Source organism: Sphaerodactylus townsendi, linkage group LG01, assembly GCF_021028975.2.
Source record: "Sphaerodactylus townsendi isolate TG3544 linkage group LG01, MPM_Stown_v2.3, whole genome shotgun sequence".
Taxonomy (NCBI): domain Eukaryota; kingdom Metazoa; phylum Chordata; class Lepidosauria; order Squamata; family Sphaerodactylidae; genus Sphaerodactylus; species Sphaerodactylus townsendi.
The window spans coordinates 15,581,729-15,602,481 of NC_059425.1; the positions used below are offsets into that span (position 1 = coordinate 15,581,729).

General features: G+C 45.1%; 1 protein-coding gene across 1 annotated transcript; it reads right to left on the reverse strand.

Moving 5' to 3' along the window:
- Window positions 1-2,726: 2,726 nt before the first annotated feature.
- LOC125436743 (vomeronasal type-2 receptor 26-like) lies at window positions 2,727-18,910 on the reverse strand. Its single transcript, XM_048503993.1, has 7 exons — window positions 18,699-18,910; window positions 12,691-12,982; window positions 10,574-11,117; window positions 8,135-8,376; window positions 6,916-7,143; window positions 4,977-5,100; window positions 2,727-3,748 (listed from the first exon to the last, which is right to left on the reverse strand). Exons 1-7 carry the CDS (start codon window positions 18,908-18,910, stop codon window positions 2,853-2,855), a joined length of 2,538 nt encoding a protein of 845 aa, XP_048359950.1. The 3' UTR covers window positions 2,727-2,852.
- Window positions 18,911-20,753: the final 1,843 nt, after the last annotated feature.

The following is a 20,753-nucleotide window of genomic DNA, read 5'->3' on the forward strand; positions in this document are numbered from 1 at the left end:
GTTGCAAGCTCATGCAGGAGTCTGAAAAGAAGCAGAAGGCAGTATTGCATAAATATGGCATTAAAAGGTGGCCAGAGAAATATACAAGCAGCCCCCCCCCCCCCCAGGATAAAGAAACTAATTCAATTTTTTAAATGAAACTGGGAACAAATGTGGGGTGGGGGGGGCACAGAAATTCCTGATTACTTCAACTCAAGATAGTGTAACTCCGCCAGGAGAGTTGAAGGGAATTGGGATATGTCCATATAAGGAAGAAAAGGCGCAATTCTCCTAGATTTCTAGGAGAGCCAGAAGCTGTCGGCAGTTTACCTCAGAAGGACTCCAAATTTGTTAGGAACGATATATCGATATTCCAGGGCTATACTGGAACTCTTCAAGAGAAGAACAGCTGGCTCAGCGAAGGTGTTACAGCAGGGTAACGGGTTCAAAATATTTAAGCCAAAAAGCTTAAGCCGACAAAGGAATAAAATCAGAGAAATGTTTTATTCCCGCCAACAGACGGGCAAAACAGAATCAGGGGAGCCACTTTTAAAATGGCTGCTGTCTCTTACTTTTACAGGTTCCATCAGAATAGCAGTAAAAAGAATACACCCCAAAGTTTATCATCATTAATCAATCGTTTGAAAGGGTGGGTATGGGGCAAACTAGTGCCCTTATTGGAAGATGTCAGTACTCTGCCTTTGACGTCTTATGAACTTAGGCCCAACTTCCCTTTATCAGTCATTGTTTTCTACTGTCCTACTTTTCTAGACAAAGAGCCTAAACATTTCGCCATGTTCTTGCTTTGTATCAGAAAAGAGCTGACTCAAGGTGCCGGGCCGGGGAAAGAAGACCTTGAAAACAACTTACCCTGTTTCCCCGAATATAAGACATCCCCGGAAAATAAGACATAGTAGAGGTTTTGCTGAAGTGCGAAATATAAGGCATCCCCCAAAAGTAAGACGTAGCAAAGTTTTTGTTTGGAAGCATGCCCGACGAACAGAATACAGAAATATAAGACATCCCCTGAAAATAAGACATAGCACATCTTTGGGAGCAAAAATTAATATAAGACACTGTCTTATATTCGGGGAAACACGGTAGTTCATAATCTCATACATTCCCATGTAGAATTGTGAACAAAGGGTATTTCATCCAGGCTTTTTGCTGATCTGGCTAGTAACAAAAGCCAGAAAGCAAAAGGCCTACTTTGGTTCATCTTTAATTAATCATAATTAAAGCATAAAATCATAAAGGCAGTGCAATTAGAGAAAATATCAGTATGGAAACTTAAAAGATTTTTCAATACTTGTTCTGTGCCTACAAAGGGAAAGCAAAGCTGCAAAGTCCGTCCATCTCCAAGGGGCCCAGCTTGACGAAAGCCAGAAGCGGACTGAGATTCTGCTAGTCTGAGCACAACAGGTCTGAACCTTTACATGTTAATTATTGTGTTCTGTGTTTGATTTACTGTTCAGTTCTGTATGCTATTTCTTATGAAAGAAAGAGAAAAGAAAAAGCTGGAAAATGCTTTACTGTAATTGCTTGAAAGTATTTAGTGTCATAATGTGGGCTCACACTGTCAAAAAGTGAACTCTTTTAGTTTCAATTGAGAATAATGTTCCTCTTGGAATTAAGTTGGGTTACAACAATAGCAAGGCAAGAAAGTTGGGGTCCTGAGGATGAAATAAACCTGAAGAGTGGAAGGAGAAAAATTTCTAAATGAGAAAAAAATAGGAACTAATTGGTGGGCAGGGGTTATGCTGGAGGAGAAACCCTCTGTAGGAAACTTCAGCGAATGGCAGACAGCGCGGAGAATCACTGCAGGCAGAAAATGGCAGAGAAATGAAAGTGAGAGCTTCAAAATCAGGCAGGAGAATAAAATGTTCCCTGATCTCCGCACAGCAAGCAGGAAACGTTTTGAAAACATTTGGAGAGAGAAAAATTGCTTGTCTAGCATTGCCAAATAAAATCATTTGGAAATGTTTCCAAAACATTTTGGGCTAAAAGCTGTGCAGAGTTCCTGTAGGTAACGTTTTATATTCCATCCTCAAGGAGTTTTCTTTGTGTTGTGTGGAAAGGGCCAGTGATTCATTTTTTACTTTAATAAAAAGAATGTAGGAGAGGTTTTACATTTACGGTTGCCAGTTCTGGTTTCAAAAATACCTGGATAAATATATATAGTGAAGAAAGGCTGTTTTGGAGGGTGAATCTGCTAAGGTCCCCCCTCCCCTTCCCCAAACTCTGCCTTTCCCTTAGCAGATTCACCCTCCAAAACAGCCTTTCTTCACATGGAACTAATCTTGGTCATCTGGAGATCAATTCTAATAGCAAGACATAACCAGGTACCACCTGGCGATTGGCAACCCTACATACTACAACTATATGCATTCCCTATCACACTTTCATGCTGATGCCTCATTTTGTTTAGAACAATATTCCATGGCACTGATGAGAACTACAAAACTATTGGACTCAGTATGTCACAAAGTGTAATATACACAAATGCGGAGTACTGGCTCTAAAGTGTTAAAATGCTGCAATTTATTTCACACGCCCAGAAAGAAAGTTTAATCGTTCCTGCAATGATGTAAAGCACAGGTAATTTTCAAAGATACAAGTTCACTGAAATAATTTGTAATTATTTTTACATGGATGGCCATAGTCCAGTAGAAGTGAAGTTGTATGAAGCCCCCTTGATTTCAAATGAATTAATTTACTTTCTGCCCCAGTGTAATAATTTCCTCCCATTATATGTAACTTACTTGTGTTCTTTAAATAATTCTACAATATAGAGGCTGTTATGCCAGATATTTTATGTGGGCTGACTGTTCAACCTAAAATAGAAAAGGTCCTCAGTTTAGATAGAAGGGATTTCATTTCCTCCTCAGAAATTTCTTGCTGTTCCTGTCCGGCCTCACCAAAATAATGAAGACTTTTGGAGTAAAGATACAGGCCAGAATCCCAGCACTGGAAGCCAAAATGGAGAAGATCTCTATGGCAACGGCAGTCTTCCCTTGAGAGCTGAGGTACGCAGGGATGAAGGAGATCCAGACGCAACAAAAAACGACCATACTGAAAGAGATGTGTTTGGCTTCGTTGAAAGAGTCTGGTAACTTCCTGGCCAAGAAGGCAACTGTAAAACTGATGGCAGCCAAAAAACCCAGGTAGGCCAGTGTCCCGAAGAAGATACCTACAGATCCTTCATTACACTGAACCACAATCTGCCTGACTTCTGCTTGGGTATTATTCTGTGGAAAAGGAGGAGATGTTCCCAGCCAGACAGAACAAAGAAGGACTTGAACAAGGGCCCCGAGAAGGACAATAAAATAGGATATCCCATTTCTCAAGCAGGTCCTCAGTCTGTGGCCCATCTCAGGGCCCTTGAAGGCCAAGACCACCGTTATAGTTTTAGCCAAGACGGAAGAGATGGTCACAGCAAAAGCAACCGCAAATATGGTCTGTCGTAGCAGGCAGGTTCCTTTCGTAGGGCGGCCGATGAACATCAAGGAGGAGAGAAAACAGACAAGGAGCGAGATGAGGAGAACGTAGCTGAGATGGCGGTTGTTGGCTTTGACGATGGGACTGTTGCGATACTGGACAAATGTCACCAGAACACAAGTGGTGAGGAGGGAGAAGGAGATTGCCAGAGATGCCAAAGTTAGCCCCAGTGGGTCGTCATAGGCTAGGAATGTGATGGCTTTTGGGAGGCATTGGTCCCTGTTCTCATTTGCATACTGGTCTTCCGTACACTGGAAACAACTTTCCATGCCTGAAAAGGTGAATTATGGTGTTAGTATCTGGCTTGCCCATTTTGTGTGTGCATCTAAGATGCCCAGTGTAGTATAGCAGTCAGAATTGGAAGCCCCCATTTGAATGTCCACACTGGCATAGAATCGTAGGCTAGGCATACACTCTCAGGTCGACCTTAGGCTAGGCATACACTCACAAGGTTGTTGTAAGCTCAAAATGAAAAAAAAATAAGAAAATGACTACAATCTGCTTTGGGTTACTTATGGGTTGAAATGCATGGTATAAATAAAACAAATAAATAATATCAGTAACTGTTCTGGGAAGAATATCTTTCCTTAGGATATTTTAGAAAGATTTGTATGGGGGAGGGTGTGGCAGGGTGTCGATAAATGAAAACTGGAGTGGCAAGGGTTGCACCTACTGGGAAGAAATTCCCCTCCAAAAAACCAAAGAAACCCCACTCACATTCGGTGTAGATTATTGTGTTCTCACATAGAAGTAACTGGTCAAGGAATACTGGGCCCAGGAAATGGAAATATAATAGCTCTTTTTCTAACCAATTTCCCTCTTACAAAAAGAATATTATCTTCAAATAATTTTTGAGATGCTTCCAACACATATCATGGAACAGTATCTATTCTAGATAGTGGCCACTGTCCAGCATATAGAAACACGGGGTTTGGGGAGATTTTTAAATGTATATCCTCTTTTCCCCAGTGACATGTAATGGGCTTGTTTGGGATTTCAGAATAGGGATGACCTCTTCCTCCTCTGGTGCTTCAGTCCAGACCCACACAGAATCAGGAATTGTGGCCAGGTAGAGCTTCACTACCACTGGGAGCACTTAGTTTCAAAAACTGGGATCATCAGGTCTCAGACCTTCCTGGATGTCATATCTAGGAGCTTTTTCTCATAACCCTATTGGGCAGAGGCTGAATGGCTGTTTCCCAAGATTAAAGGAGAGGCGAATATCTGGGGGAGGTTTGTATGGGGGGAAGATGGTGGTCCTTCAGTTGTCCAGGAAGTCAAAGACCTTGACTTGATCCACAAAAGCAACTGGGCGCGTCATTTTAAGACACCAAATAAAAGAAGCAAATAAACAAACTTGCCGTCTTTAAATAGCGGCTGGAAAACCACTTGTCTGGGACGCTCTGGGTTGATCCTGCATTGAGGATCATTGAGGGCTGGACTAGATAGCCCCTTCCAATTCCATGATACTATGAAATATACTCCGTGTATGGACTTACCACTTTGGTTGGAAACCTCTCCAGCCGTGCAGGGCACACAGTCAAAGCAGCAGGCTGGCTCACCTCTGCGGACTTTCTTTCGATATCCAGGAAGGCATTTTTTGCTGCATACTGAATTGGGAAGCTGAGGAGGAATGAGAGGATGGTTAAAACCTCTTAGGCAGCTATTATTATACCCTCATGCACACCCCCTTGTCATGGGGAAGGGGCTTGTGTGCTTCCACAATGTTGAGAGTTATGCTGGATGTAGTGTATACTACCAGAAGGGTCTCCCAAGCCAGGCAGGTGTCAACCAAGAAACCGGACTAAGAGTGTCCACCAACCCATACAATACGGTGAAACAAATTCAAAAGAATCCTATACTGCATCTGTTGTGGTGCGTGTTAACAAGGACCATATCGCCTGCTAAAGTCCCTGGGCATGCGTTGACAAGTGGGCTACAAGTGGACCAACCATCAAAAAGGAACAAGTATAGTGCCTGTGAAAATCATGCCATTATGGCCTGTTAACTCTGTCAGAATGGCCTGTCAGAAAAAAGAGGTTACTCAAAGCGAAACTGTGGAAACAACAATATCTGGATTTGAATATCACTGAGCAAAGACTGGCAGATCAAAGGCAATTCATCCTATGGAATAAAATGTTTACAGAGATAGAACTGGAAGAAATCCAGAAAAATTTAGTTATCCACACATGGGGCTACTGTGAGAATCAGATATGATGATTGTGATGGTGAATATTAAGGAGATTTTACATACTGCCTTCAAGGGTTCTACTTCAGGAGCCTCACATCTTGTTCACCTCAGACCTATTTGCATATCTGGCACCCAGCGGGCCTCATACCAAGCAAATGGCTTGGAAATACCATTGCCAGCCAGGTGGGTGGATATTTTCTGGGATCATAACTGATTCCCAAGCAGCGGGGATCTGTTCACCTGAAGAAAATGGCAGCTAGGACAGATGGGCTCTATGCTATGATTCCCCGTTGATGTCCCTCCACTCATCAAACCGCCCTTTCCTCAGGCCACACTCCCAAAATCTCCAGGTATTTCCCAACCTAGCATTGGCAACCTTAGCTGGAAGTAAAAGATAAAGAGGAATTGCAGGTGGGCTCTGCTGAGCCCTTGGATAGGAGACCACCAAGGAAGTCCATGGTCGCTAAGCAGAGGAAAAAATGGCAAACCACCTCTGGTCATTTCTTGCCATGAAAACCCCTTGAGGGGTTGCCATAAGTCAGCTGTGACTTGACAGTACATTCCACCGCCACCAGAAGTATACAAGAAAACTTTAGTTTTTATACCCTGCTTTTCTCAACCTTTAAGGAGTCTCAAAGCAGCTTACAAACTCCTTCCCATCCTCTCCCCACAATAGAAGCCCAGTGAGGTTGGTGGGGCTGAGAAAGTTCAGAGGGAACTGTGATTGGCCCAAGGTCACCCAGCAGGCATCATGGGGAGAAGCGGGGAAACAAACCCAGTTCTCCAGATTAGAGTCCACCACTCATGTAGCCACCACACTTAACCACCATGCCATGCCAGAGGCGTAGCTGGGCCAGAGTGCGCCCGGTGTGCACTCTGGCTTTTTCACCCCCCCATGGTGCCCCCCACACTTACTTTAGAAACCGAGCAGGTTGGAGAAAAGGCCTGTTCCCTTCCATGCTTCAAAGGCCCTGGTGGGAACTACATTCCCCAGGAGACCCTGGGAAATGTAGTTCCCACCATGGCCTTTAAAGCCTGTTCTCCGGCCTGCTCAGTTTGTAATGTAAGTGTGGGGGGTGCGCTGCGGGGGGGAGCACCGCAGGGGGCTGTGGGGGGAGGGGTCTGGGGGGAATTTCCCGCCCCCCATGTGACCCAAAACCCCCGACCCCTGGTAGCTTCGCCACTGCTCCATGCTGAACAGAACCATTAGATTGCTCTGAAGTTGGAGGAAGCAATTGTCTCCTCACCTGTTTGAAGCTGCTGGCCCACTGGATTGCGCTCTTGTTAATGATGAGTTCATGTCCCAAAGCAGCTTGAGGGTGAAAAGATCCAACAGGGACACGAGACAGGGTTTTATCAGGCAAAGAGATCAAGTTCAGAATGTCATATCCTGCTGCCAAGTCCCCGTTTTTATCGAAGAACAGCTCCTCTCCAGCTGGGTTTGTGAAGTTCATACTCGTCAAGAAAGGGAGAAGCTGAAATACACATTTCTTTATTAATTATTTGTATATCTCTGCTTCACCCTCCCCCCATGGAGACTAAAAATGGCTTCCAAGAAGGGTTCCAAGTTTTCCAGGTGAACCCTTTGTGAGGAAGGTTGAGAGAGTTCTAAGAGAACTCTGACTGGCCCAAGGTCACCCAGAAGACTTCATAAATCAGAGTGGGGAAACACACCTTGTTCACCGGATTAGAATCCACTGTTCTACACTACAATACTACACTAGGTCCCAGAGGACTACCTTTACCTTTAAAGCAATCTAGGGTGCAGGTTCTCTTTCTCGGATTCAGATGTGGAATCGCTACTTTGGTGCAGGTGTACCTTTATACCTTTGCTGGATTGTTATATAAATTGTCTCCCTAATTGGAAGTGAAGCCACCAAGGGAGGCTTTGTAGAGGAATGCCATGGCAAACCACCTCTGCTTCTCACTTGCCCTGTATGCTCCTTGCTTGGTCATTATATGTTGGAAGCTATGTAGGGAGAGCAACAGGGAAGGGAAGGCAGACCACCAAGGGAGGATCTGAAAAGGAAGGCAATGGCAAACCACCTCTGCTTCTCACTTGCTCTGTAAGCCCTTTGCTGGGGTTGTTATATGCTGGAAGCTAAGTAGGGCCAGTATTGGAAGGAGACCACCAAGGGAGGGTCTGCAGACGAAGGCAATGGCAAATCACCTCTGCTTCTCACTTGCCCTGTAGGCCCTTGCTGTGGCCATTATATACTGGAAGATAAGCAGGGTCAGTAGTTGGAAGGAACACCACCAAGGATGGCTCTGCAGAGGAAGGCAATGGCAAACCACCTCTGCTTCTCACTTGCCATGAAAGCCCCTGCTGGGACTGCCATCAGTTGGCTGCAAGTTGATGACACTTTTAACACACACACACAGAGAGAAAAGCAAGCCAGGAGAGATATAACAAGGCCCTGGCTATGTTTTGTGTTTAATAGTAAGACACAGGAACATTAGCAATACCTGCCATGACTGGGAGCCCCCTGCATTGCCCAGGGGCTGACGTGAGACTGCGGCATGTAGAGCGTGTGCCACCATGTATACTGCGTTGTATATGCTGTAACCCCATGTTGGAGAAAGAAGGGTGTGCTTGGGGAATTTGTTGCTCATAAGATTCTCTTCGCCTGTGCACCGCGGCCGCCAGGACTCATCCATCCACGTGCACTCATAGGCATGTCTCCAGAACGCCTTTATGTGCCTGTCACCTGGGCAGGGGGTGCATGTATATGGGAGAAAATAAGCAGGGTTTTAAAAATAAGCAGTACCTGGCAGAAGCCCTGAGCTAAGGCTTTCCAGCCTGCAGTTGGGGCCTTGAGATCCCCCCCCCCCCCCAGTATTTCAGCCTTCTATTCATTTACTGCTCCCGGCACAGCTGTGTGCTTCGCAGTGAGATTTCCCGTGGTTTCTCATTTGAAAAGAAAGTCTCCTTCTGTGAAGTATCCCCACCCGTTCTGATCCAATCTGCCATTTTGCCTGCCCGCTGCTTCCTTCCCTTTCTATGGAATTTGCCTCTAGGGAGGTTGCCTGCCATTTTCTTGGCGGGGGCGGCGGGGGCGGGGTTTTTTTTTTTACACACTTTGACCTAGCAATAATTCAATATTTATTGAATTATTATCCCCCTTCGGGGGAGGGCGGCATAAAAGTAAAATAAAAATAAATAAATAAATAAATAAATAAATAAATAAATAATTCCACAGTCAAAAATACCCTGTGGTAGATCCATGAGCGACTCTTCACGGCTCCCCGGTTCTTCCCAGGAGTCGAGGTAGGGCCAGTGCATGATGCAACTATAATGATTACGACTAGCGTACTAGGTAGCACTATCTATGAAATCACCGCCAGTCCTACTGCTACTATCGTAGACACATACAACAATCCTGTATTGAGCTAAATGATGCACGGTCGTTTACGCAGGAATGGCTCTAATCCAGGATTCTTCGAAAGGTTCCCTAGTTTAGTGATTTTCAGAAAACCCAGGTTGGGAGAAATAAAACAGGCTCATTTTGGGAGTGGGGCCAATGTGAGGACTCCCCCCAAATGGACTGTATGCTGCCCTACACTAGTTTCTTTTGGCCTATGCAGAATCGATCCAAAGACCTACAAAATGCCTTTCCCTTCTTTTCCCCAGAACACACACATTGTGAGGTAGGTGGGGCCCAGTGAGTTCTGGGAGAACTGTGACAGGCCTGAGAACTGTGACACCCAGCACGCTTCACATGGAGGAGCCAGGACACAAATTGAGTCCAAGGCCCTTTCCGCACAGCGCACAGCGGAAAGGGCGTCCCTCCACAGCATGCTGGAGGACGAGGTGAGTGGAGGGGACGGGGAAAGCACCGTCATCTGAATGGTGCGCTTCGCACCGCGCCAATGGGAAGACGGCATTTTAGAATAACCTCGCTCAACGAGTGAGGATATTAGGAGAAGCCTGACGCCGCTCCCGGGTGGCCAGGACAGCGCTGTTGCAATCCAGCAGCGCCTCCTGTGCGAACAGCTGCCCAGGGATGGCATTTTTGCCATCCCTGGGCCACTGTAAATGGCCTGTGCGGAAAGGGCCCAACAGATAAGAGTCCGCCTCTCAGATGGATGGGTGGGGAATCAAGCTCGGTTCTCCAGATAAGAGTCCACTGCTCTTAATCACTGCATCACGCTGGCTTGCAAGATATTCAAGGCTGAGGAATTTATGGTGGCAACAGCTTTTGGGACCCACGGCCCATTTGGTTAGATAGATGTCCTGCATTTCCACTTTGTAGATCCTGAACCTGTCAAAGTTTTTGTGGCTGAATGACTAAGGTACAAACTGTTGGAATAAGCGACTTCTGCATGTCTGGACACAGGGGGGTGCTGTGTATCTCACTCTAACTGTGTTGTTGCCTCTCTTGTTTGCCCTCCTTGTTTGGGCCAGGAGACCACCCACTATCTTCCTTTCTTCCTCCATTCTGGTCACTTGTCTCCTGGCTTTTGGCCTGAGCACATGGACAAATGGCTGCTTTTCCACTGAAACACTCTTTCACTTCCACACACGTGACGGTGCATTAGAGCACCCACTTGTGGTAGGGAAAGTAATTCTTAGATTAGATCCTCTGAAGATGCCAGCCACAGATGCAGGCGAAACGTCAGGAGAGAATGCTGCTAGAACACGGCCATACAGCCCAGAAACCACACAGCACCCAAATTCTTAGATTACCTCTTACCTGAAACAAAGCTATGAACTGGAGATGCTTAAATAAATGTAAGTTTTACCTTTTACATTTATCTCTTGGGAAGTTTCTATAAACTGCACTCACACACACATTACTGGGCTGATCCATAATTCAACTGAATCTAACACAAACATATTTAAACTATTTGTTACTTTGATTCATCTCCACACTTTCCCAAAGGATAAAATTTTAATGAAGTCACCTGGGTAATGCCACGGTTTAAATCTTTGGAGGAAGTCCTGGAATCCTGGAATCTCCCGCTGATGCCCAACCAAGACCAAAGACCCATGGAACACCTCAAGAGTTGAGTATTGGGCTGGTGAGGGGTAGTCATCGTAGAAAGTGAGAATCCACACCTGCCCCTTCAGCCGGATTCTGGACAAAAGTAATAGTAGCTTGAACCATCTGATGAGGTGTATTGTCCCATGGAGAACTGTCACATTGGCTGAAGACTTCTGGAAGATCTCCAGAAGTTCTCTTCGTTTTTCAGAGTAAGAGTAGGATTTTTTAAAGATCCAGGTGAACGCAAGGCAGCTGCCTCCCTTGCCGATTTCCCTGGCAAGAGTCAATACGGCCCCCTCCCCTTGGTCATCATCTGAAGCTATCAGCCCCACCCAGCGCCAGTTGAAATGCCGGATCAGTCGGGCTACCCCAGAAAGGAGGGAGCTTTCACTGGGGACCATCCCATACAAAGCAGGAAACAACACTTTAGAATGCAGGGCCGAATCCGGGATTCCATAGCTGAGCTACGGGGGGAGGAGAAAGCAAGATTTCAGCTTTGTGGTGCAAGCATTTGGGTATGTAAAACCTTTTTAGCAGGCGGCTGAGGCCCAGAAAAGGCAGGGGAAACCTGTGTGCGTGTGGTCCATCGCTCCATGGTGCACAGGGGCAGAGGCGTAGCTACAGGGGGGCTGGGGGGTGCGTGTCGCACCGGGCTCCCGCTTGGGGGGAACAGCAAAAATTTCAGGTTTGTTTTTTGTATTTTTTTGTGTTTTTCAGTTTTTGACCTGCACGAGGCGTAGTTTTAGGCCAGCACCACCAAAATTTTTGGAAGTTTTTGGGGGACTCTTCTGATGATACCACCCACATTAGGTGAGGTTTGGTTCAGGGGGTCCAAAGTTATGGACTCCCAAAGGGGGTGCCCCCATCCCCCATTGTTTTCAATGGGAGCTAATAGGAGATGGGGACTACACCTTTGAGAGTCCATAACTTTGGACGCCCTGAACCAAACTTCACCAAACCTGGTATGTATCATCAGGATAATCTCCTAAAGATACTCTCAATTTTTTTATGCTGCTAGCCTAAAAACAGCGCCCCCCTGCAGGCTGAAAACTGGAAAAACACTAAAAATACAAAAAAACCGAACATGGGGGGCATTTCCAAACTCAGATTTTGCACATGGCTCCATTTTCCCTAGCTACGCCTCTGCACATGGGTCAGCTGCAGCAGTGCAGTCAAAGTTCTGCTAACAACTAGAGTTTGATCCTGACGGAAGTCAGCTTGAGGTAGCCGCTGCCTCAAGGTGGACTCAGCCTTCCAACCTGCCAAGGTCAGTAAAATGAGTGCTCAACTTGCTGGGGGTGAAGTGTAGATGTTTGGGGAAGCCAATGGCAAACCACCTTGTTAGTCTGCTTAGTAAGTGATGACGAAGAAGACTTTATTTACAGTCAATGACCAGATATATTACAAATCTCCAAAATATCTACAACAAAACAAGAATGCAGATCTCTCTCCCGTATTCCAGCACTATCCATCTATATATCATTATACTTCGTAAACACACCAAACAGCATAACAATACTAAACGAAGCAAAAGTAGCTAAGGGGGATACCATATTCAGATCATTTTTTTTCTTTTTCATAATGAATAGACAGAATTTTGCTACCCATTTAGTAATATTCTCCTTCTTACCTTGTAATAGTTTTTCACAACAAACTTTATCAGAACAATATGTCAGTAAGTGATGTAATGTGACCAGTGCTTGCATAGCGGAGTACCTTTACCTACAAGAGCTGTTCTTTGACCTGACTGACCCAGGGTAACCTGATCTGATCTTGTCAGATCTCAGAAGCTAAGCAGGGTTGGCTATGGTTAGTATTTTGATGGGAGACCACCAAGGAAATCACAGTCGCTGCAGTGCACAGTGGCAGTCAATGGCAAACCACCTCTGGTCTCCAGTGGCCTTGAAAATCCCATGAGGGATCACCATAAATTGTTTGCTGCTTGACAGCACTTTTCACCAGCACACCAGAGCTCTGTGGAGAATCATCACTGTGTGGAAGCAGCCCAAAACTCATGGGAGGAGAAACATCTCTTACCTGTGGATACCGGTAGCGCCCTAGCACCGCGGCAACCCCCAACGAGAGGCTGGCTGTTGGTCCTTCGACGACAGCTATGAGCTTGTTGCCTCCTTTGCAGTGGTAATTGGGCACCACTTTCCTCGTTCCTGAAAGAAGCCCCCAAATACCCCCCAGTGCCGTCTCGTCACTGAAGACAGAATCATAGATGTGGAAACCCAAAGAGATGTTGGGTAAGAGGTGTGGGCTCCGGTTGATTTCCTCCATGGCGTGGACAAAGACCAGGAGGTTAGGGTAGGTGTTGATGTCTATACTGGCAGGAGAAAAAAAGAAGTGATGAATCAGAAATAGCAAAAGATCAGAGCTTTGTGGTACATCTCTGCCAACTTATGGGTTTTCAAGGCAAGAGATGTTCAAGCCTGCCTCTGCATAGCAATCCTGGACTTTGGCCACGGTCTCTCATCCAAGTACTAAACCAGGGCTTGCAAGCAATAGAGTTGCACATAAAAAAGATTCATGAAATTACTTGGAGATCCAGTGTGGTGTAGTGGTTAAGTGCAGGTGGATTCTAATCTGGTGAACCGGGTTTGCCATTCCACATGAGAGACAGAGTCTTATCTGGTGAACCAGATTTGTTTTCCTGCTCTTACACATGAAGCCTGCTGGGTGATCTTGGGCCAGTTGCAGTGTTCTCCAAACTGTCTCAGCCCAACCTACCTCACAAGTTGTCTGTTGTAGGGAGAGGAAGGGAAAGGGAGTTTGTAAGTCCCTTTGAGTCTCTTACAGGAGAGAAAGGTGGGGTATAAATCCAAACTCTTCTTCTTAAATTATTATTTATTGTGGTCTATACTGCTATATACAGATTGCTGTTAAATTGGATCCTGTTCGATCTCAAACCTTGAGCCAACAAACAGACTCTGTATAGGTGATCAGTAGCGTTTATTGAGAAGCGTCAGCACACCAGGCTTGGCAAAGCCAGTTCTGGCCAACCTGACTTTTTCCACCCTCTTTATCCCTGGCAAATCTGCCCTCCCAAATTCCCAAGTCATTGTGAAAAAGCAGTCCCCAGAGCTGAGGCACCCCAAGATCGGCAGCAGACAGGAAGAGAGAGTCACCTGGTTTTCTGCCCCCACAAGATAGCAGCTACAACTCTTTTTCTCATGGGATCAGGGTGTCAGGGGTAAACCTAGTTATCTACAAAGCATGTGAAGCCATAAAGCAAAGATCAGCGAAAGAATGCCACAGATGGCAGTGGTAACATATAGCACTCTGGTTTCATATATCTTTTAGCAGCATTTGAGTTGCAGCATGAAGCCGTTACAATGAGGTAGGAATGCATCTCAATCACCTAGATACAATCACCCTGACAGATCCTGCCATTTAATTTTTTTTTAATTTGTGGTTGGTTCTACAACTCTAATTCTACTGCACTACTCATTGTATGTTTCATCTCATTGACTATATTGACTCATTCCGTAATCTGCCTTGACTCTGTGAGAAAGACTGAAAATTACAAATTATGTATAGATTATAAATAAAAGAAATGTAAAAGGTAAAAAAATAATAAAAGTAGTTTAGAAACGGCCATGAAAGGGATAGGTAGCTTGGTTTTGGGGTAGGGGGTATAATTGGCTAGAAATGTTGAATGAGAGGGTCTAAGGCAGTGAGGGCGAACCTTTTCGAGACTGAGTACCCAAATTGCAACCCAAAACCCACTTATTTATCGCAAAGTGCCAACACGGCAATTTAACCTGAATACTGAGGTTTTTGTTTAGAAAAAACGGTTGGTTCCGAGGCACGCGTTACTCAGGAGTAGGCTTGGTGGTAGTCGGTGGCTTTGCTTTGAAGCAACCGCGCAACTCTTCCAACAGGTGAATCACGACCCTAGGAGGGTTTACTCAGAAGCAAGCCCCATTGACAGCAACCGAGCTTACTCCCAGGTCATGCTTTAGTTCTTTGCATGAAAATCAGCACTTAACAGGGTTACCTACACTACTTCCCCAAAACTAGCTTTAATGCTAATAATCGAGCCCAGCAGCCCAGGCCAGGCTAGATGTGTGCAGGGGACACTCTGTTTGTGCGTGCTCACAGTGCCACCTCTGGCACCCGTGCCATAGGTTCGCCATCACTGGTCTAAGGGAAGGGGGCCCCTGTTGTATGTTAATACAAAAAATACCCTAAACATGTGTTTCAAGCCGTACATATGGTGCATATGCCCTCAAGTCACAACTGGCTCTCAGCAACCCTGTAGGGTTTTCAAGGCAAGAGACTTTTGGAGGTGATTTGCCATTGCCTGCCCCCGTATGAACTGAGAGAACTGTGACTGGATCAAGGTCTCTCAGCAGGCTTCATGTGGAGAAATGGGGAATCAAACCCAGTTCTCCCCGTTAGAGTCTGCTGCTCCAAACCACTACACTACACTGTCTGTGTCATGGGGCAGCTTTACTCCTAAAACCAGGCAATAGTAGAACACTTACAATACACTACGTAATTGTATTTCCAAATCACAGCGACACAGGGCTTTCTGGCGGCCCTAAATATCGTAAGAAGCTACCTGTAGGCCTGTCTCTGTAATGATAGCAATGATATCATCTCTTTTTTCTTGCTGGGTTTGCAAGTTAACTGAGAGCTCAAGGGTTTTCCAGCTGTCGATGGACCTTGTTAGTGTTTATCTTCTCACTGATTGAGGGTTAACTTTTTCATGCCTGTATTTTTTTTTCCTGTCTTTCTCAGTAAAGCACATATTTCCTTTTCTTGAAAGGTAACATTTTCTGCAAGTGTTCTATCTGGTTTGTCGATTCATAGTTCAAAGAACCAAACTCTACCCCATACTCTTCTGCATTATCAGAATCAAAGGCTGTCAGATTTAATAGCTAAATCCTGGAGACCCCGTCACTAATCCGCTTTGCTCAGGGAAAGTCTTCAGAATTCTTTAATGCAGATTCTCTAAAATGCAGGAGGAAATGTCTTATTACACCCCCTTTATTTGTTGCTTTGGCAAAATATAACCAAATTGCCACATACTTGACAACCACTCCCTTTGTGTTCATTGACTAGAACTATGGAAAACAGGAGTATTTTATATCTGTCGAGCCAGCCTTCGGGAGATATCCTATCTACATAAGAACATAAGAAAGAACCTGCTGGATCAGATCAGAGTCCATCTAGTCCAGCACTCTGCTTCTCGCAGTGGCCCACCAGGTGCCTTTGGGAGCTCACATGCAGGATGTGAAAGCAAGGGCCTTCTGCTGCTGCTGCTCCCGAGCACCTGGTCTGCTAAGGCATTTGCAATCTGAGATCAAGGAGGATCAGGATTGGTAGCCATAGATCGACTTCTCCTCCATAAATCTGTCCAAGCCCCTTTTAAAGCTATCCAGGTTGGTGTCCATCACCACCTCCTGTGGCAGCATATTCCAAACACCAATCACGCGTTGCATAAAGAAATGTTTCCTTTTATTAGTCCGAATTCTTCCCCCCAGCATTTTCAATGGATGCCCCCTGGTTCTAGTATTGTGAGAACGAGAGAAAAATGTCTCCCTGTCAACATTTTCTACTCTATGCATAATTTTATAGACTTCAATCACATCCCCTCAGACGTCTCCTCTCCAAACTAAAGAGTCCCAAACACTGCAGCCTAAGGTGCTCCAGTCCCTCAATCGTCCTCCTTGCCCTTCTCTGTATTCTTTTTTTCCTACCATTTCTCTAAAAAGGATAAGGGCTGGAGTGTTTAATTTACAAAAATGAAGGCTACAATCTCAGGGGAGGGGCTAGAATATTCCATATCCTTTTAAAGTTTTAGAGATGAAATAAAGGTGTGACTACTATCTGGCCAACATCGAGGAATTTTAAAATCCCATTTGTTTCAATAGGAGTGTTCTGGAGGAGTTTACTTATGCGTGTACTCACTGAAATCGGGGGGGGGGGGGATTTGGGAACACATGACATAAGATTAAGAGCCCCACTGGATCAGAGCAGTGGTCCAGCTAGCTCAGCGTCGCATCTCACATGGAGACCCACCAGTTTCTCTGGAAATTGAACAACAGAGCATAGAGGCCAAGACCTTCCCCTCAGATTTCCTTGTGGTGCTGAGATTCAGAGATTATGGAATAGCCAATAATATTTAGCATTCGTATAACACTTTTAGTATTCCAAGAATTTCACACAATTAGCATGGTAATCCCTCACAATATCCCTGTAAAGTAAATAGTATGATCTGAGGAAAGAGCAAGGGACAAATCCTAGATTCGTTCAGAATTCAACTCTAGGCAATTTAGTGGGTCTTTCTCCAAGAAAACCACCCTTACGATTGCCCTGCTGCTTCCCTGCCAACACCTAGAAAGATTTTGGTGTGGGAAAACAACTAGGAAGGTTCAGATTGGTCCAAGATTGGGTTTGAGAGGAGATTTCAGTTGGTGATCTGATGGTTAGCGGTCGGGGAGCAGAGAGATGTCCCATCAAGTTGCAAACAAGTTATGGAAACTCCTGTCAAAGTTAGGGTCTCCCACCCACTGCATGCTCGCAAGAAAATTTGATTCCTCTCTTTCGGCTCCCCAGACCCGTGACACTCGAATAAATCCCCTCCTGATGGTCTGATCAATGTTGGGTTTGGACTCTCATGCACACAGTAGAGAACACCAATGAAATCAACAGGCTTCTTCAAAAAGATTAAAAAATAGGTTCAGGCTAAAGCATGAGACAGGAATGAGCAGGGCCAAGAAAATAATAAAACTAATTTCATAACATGCAAGGAGGTTGCAGCATCTTCCAATCAGCATTAGGAGAGGCAGAAAGATGGTTCCTGGCCCATCACTGGTCCTGATCATGTTATTGGGCGGTGCTCAAAAAAGCCATGTGCCAGATGGTTAAAGGCTAACATTGTAGCAAGCTGGACCACTGACCCCCCCACCCCGGGCTGGTACAAACCAGTCAAGAAGGTGGTCAAAAATATGACCCTTAAAAAGAAGCAAGATTTCCTCTCCTATCTGACATCGCTGAGGGTGAAGTCACATCGTTTTGAAATGCAATGGCTGACATGTCAGAAAACAGGTTATTACTTTTAATTTGTGATGTGGCCGAAGACTGGCAATGTAACTGTGGTTTCTTTGTGATGTGATTTTATGATTCTGAATTTGTTGTTGGCTATGACTTTGCATCTGTGCAATAAAAGTGTTTGATTGAGTGGTTGTGGTGGGTTTTCCGGGCTGTGTGGTTGTGGTCTGGTAGATCTTGTTCCTAATGTTTCGCCTGCATCTGTGGCTGGCATCTTCAGAGGTGTATCACAGACAGAAGTGTGTTACACACTGTGTCCAGTGCCAGCCACAGATGCACGTCTAACACTGAGAACAAAATCTACCAGACCACAGCCACACAACCCGGAAAACCCACAACAACCAGTTGAATCCATCCATGAAAACCTTCAACAATACATTGTTTGATTGAGGCTTAAACTGTTGAGCTGATTGACACAGAGGTGACTATCTGTCTTGATAGACCTCATCAGAGGCAAGAGAGGAGTAGAAGTGTCTTGGCAGGGCTTTCCTCTACATAAAAATAGTATTTCTTGGTGGTCTCCCAGCCGGGTACTAACTGCAGCAGATCTGGCTTACCTATTATGGGTTTTCTGGGCTGTGTGGCTGTGGTCTAGTAGTTTTTGCTCCAAATATTTTGACTGCGTTTATGCCTGGCACCTCCAGAGGCTTGTCACCTTAAGATGTGTTTCCGTCATGGCTCAGGGTGGAGAGAAGCACTTCTCACCATGACATACCTCTGAAGATGCCAGCCAGAGATGCAGGAAAAACATCAGGAGCAAAAATTACCAGACCGCAGCAACACAGCCCAGAAAAATCCAAAACAGTCAGTTGATTCCGGCCATGAAAACCTTCGACAAGACCTTGCTTAGCTTCTGAGTTCTGGTGACATCAGGCTAGTCTGGGCTCTGTAGGCTCCAGAAAGGCACTAAACCCGTGATAAATGTTGGTGACCTGCCAGTTCCATCACTGCCCCTTCAGTGAGAAAAGAGAGCCACCCACCTCTGATGTCTACTGGAAAGGTATGGAGTGTTTCTGAAGTTGTGGTGTTGGATTCTGGGAGGCCTGGTCAAGGGAATGAAGCCCCCGATGATCCTGTCTCCTTCCTTGTAGTAGCCTTGATGGTGGTACCCACTGAGGGTACAAATGGACCATCTTGGCACTCCGACAGCCTCCGGAAACAGCAGCACAATTGGAAGCCAGCCAGATAGCATTGTCAGTTTTTGTCTGGGAGCAGATTGCACCAGTACCTTAGTAGCATGAACAGTTAAGAACATAAGAACGTAAGAAAGAGCCTGCTGGATCAGACCAGAGTCCATCTAGTCCAACACTCTGCTACTTGCAGTGGCCCACCCACCAGATGCCTTTGGGAGCTCACAGGCAGGATGTGAAAGCAATGGCCTTCTGCTGCTGCTGCTCCCGAGCACCTGGTCTGCTAAGGCATTTGCAATCTCAGATCAAGGAGGATCAAGATTGGTATCCATAGATCGACTTCTTCATAAATCTGTCCAAGCCCCTTTTAAAGCTATATAGTTAAATCTTTACAAACATTGCTTATATTGCTTATATGAACATTGCTTATATGAACATCAATTTTTTCTCTTTTAGTTATTAATTTTAAAAGTCCATTATCCTTCAAAACCACTAAGCATCAGTTCATTTTATTCTTCTTTATCTAAATATTATATCATAGGTTTCCAATTGTACCAAAATTTATTGAGATTCCCTTTTATAAAGCAATGATGTAAGTTTGGCCAAAACAACATTCCTGTGGTGCAAAAATTTCAAGTCATGAAAATGTTTTAATGGTGTAAAAAGTAACTGCTGACCATCCCATCAGATTCAGAAAAAATATCGTTATGTTCACATATTGAGTGAACAAATGTCGATTAAATGAGTACAGTCTTTAAGAGTCTATGCCTCTTAAACCTGATTCCATGGTACAAAAAAAAGGAATTATAAACTCATAGTTTACATACTCTCAGCTGTGGAAATCCATTCAGTGCAGTCTCTCTGCTTTACGTCCTCCAAGGTCAAGGAACAAACATTGTCTACAATTTTTTTAAGTGTCTCTTAGACTGGCTGTGTGGAAGAGCAGGCTTGAACGGAAAAGAACTCTCTCATGGCCTAATTTAACCTTCAAGGCTACTGGCAATATTCCCAGTGGGTGCTCAGTACCAAACTGGCTGAAAAAGAAGGGCATTTATGACCTAATGTTCTTCCAAGATTTCAGATCAAAAGGCCCAGATGTGGCCCAAACTCCTCACGGCCTGAGCTGGAAACTGCAAAACACCTCTCTCTCTCTCCCGGGTTAGAAATAATCATCATTATTCAACAAATGCCAATTGGCTCTCCTTAAATAGTGCCTCACCAGAGGACTTTATCTGGAGCCACCTCCCATTTTCATACAATGAAAGCATCGGGTTATGCTTCCGTGGATGAGACCAAAATCACAAATAAAGTTATAAACTCCTCCACACCAGGGCCCTGAGGAAATAGTCACCAAGAAAGAAGCTACTTTGACAAACATGTTTTCCAGTCTATAGACAGGGGGGGGGGGGTTGTTCTCTGAGTAGGAGACAGCTGTGAAGTTACTGCCAGTGCTGCTGGGAAGAAGGCACAACATTTGCCCGGCATTGCGTATTTTTCAAAGGGGGGGGGGATTGATGCATAGGCCTTGTGGAATTAATGATCGCTAAAGACACAAAGAGAGGCAGCGTGGTATAGTGGCTAAAGCATCAAACTAGGATCTGGGAAACCTAGGTTCGAATCCCTACTCTGTCACGGAAACTTGCTGGGTGACCTTGGACTGAAGGGAGGCCATGGCAACCATTTTGTGGCTGGCTTTGCCTTCTGCAGTCATGAACTGCACCCTAACGGGATTGAGGTTGAGCACTCCAAATCTTTTAAATACTTATGCCTAACCTTCCATCCTAAAGCCATGGGGTAGAAAATGTTGACAGAGAGAAATTTTTCTCTCTTTCTCACAATACTAGAACCAGGGGACATTCATTGAAAATGTTGGGGGGAAGAATTAGGACTAATAAAAGGAAACAC

Bases quoted from the DNA above. Each gene is read 5' to 3' on its own strand.
- LOC125436743 (XM_048503993.1), bottom strand. From the start codon at position 18,910: ATGCTATCTGGCTGGCTTCCAATTGTGCTGCTGTTTCCGGAGGCTGTC. The intron at 11,118-12,690 runs GTAAGAGATGTT...CTCCCCCCGTAG, and splicing joins GGCGCTACCGGTATCCACAG to CTCAGCTATGGAATCCCGGA. The intron at 5,101-6,915 runs GTGAGGAGACAA...ATTCCTCCTCAG, and splicing joins GGGCCAGCAGCTTCAAACAG to CTTCCCAATTCAGTATGCAG.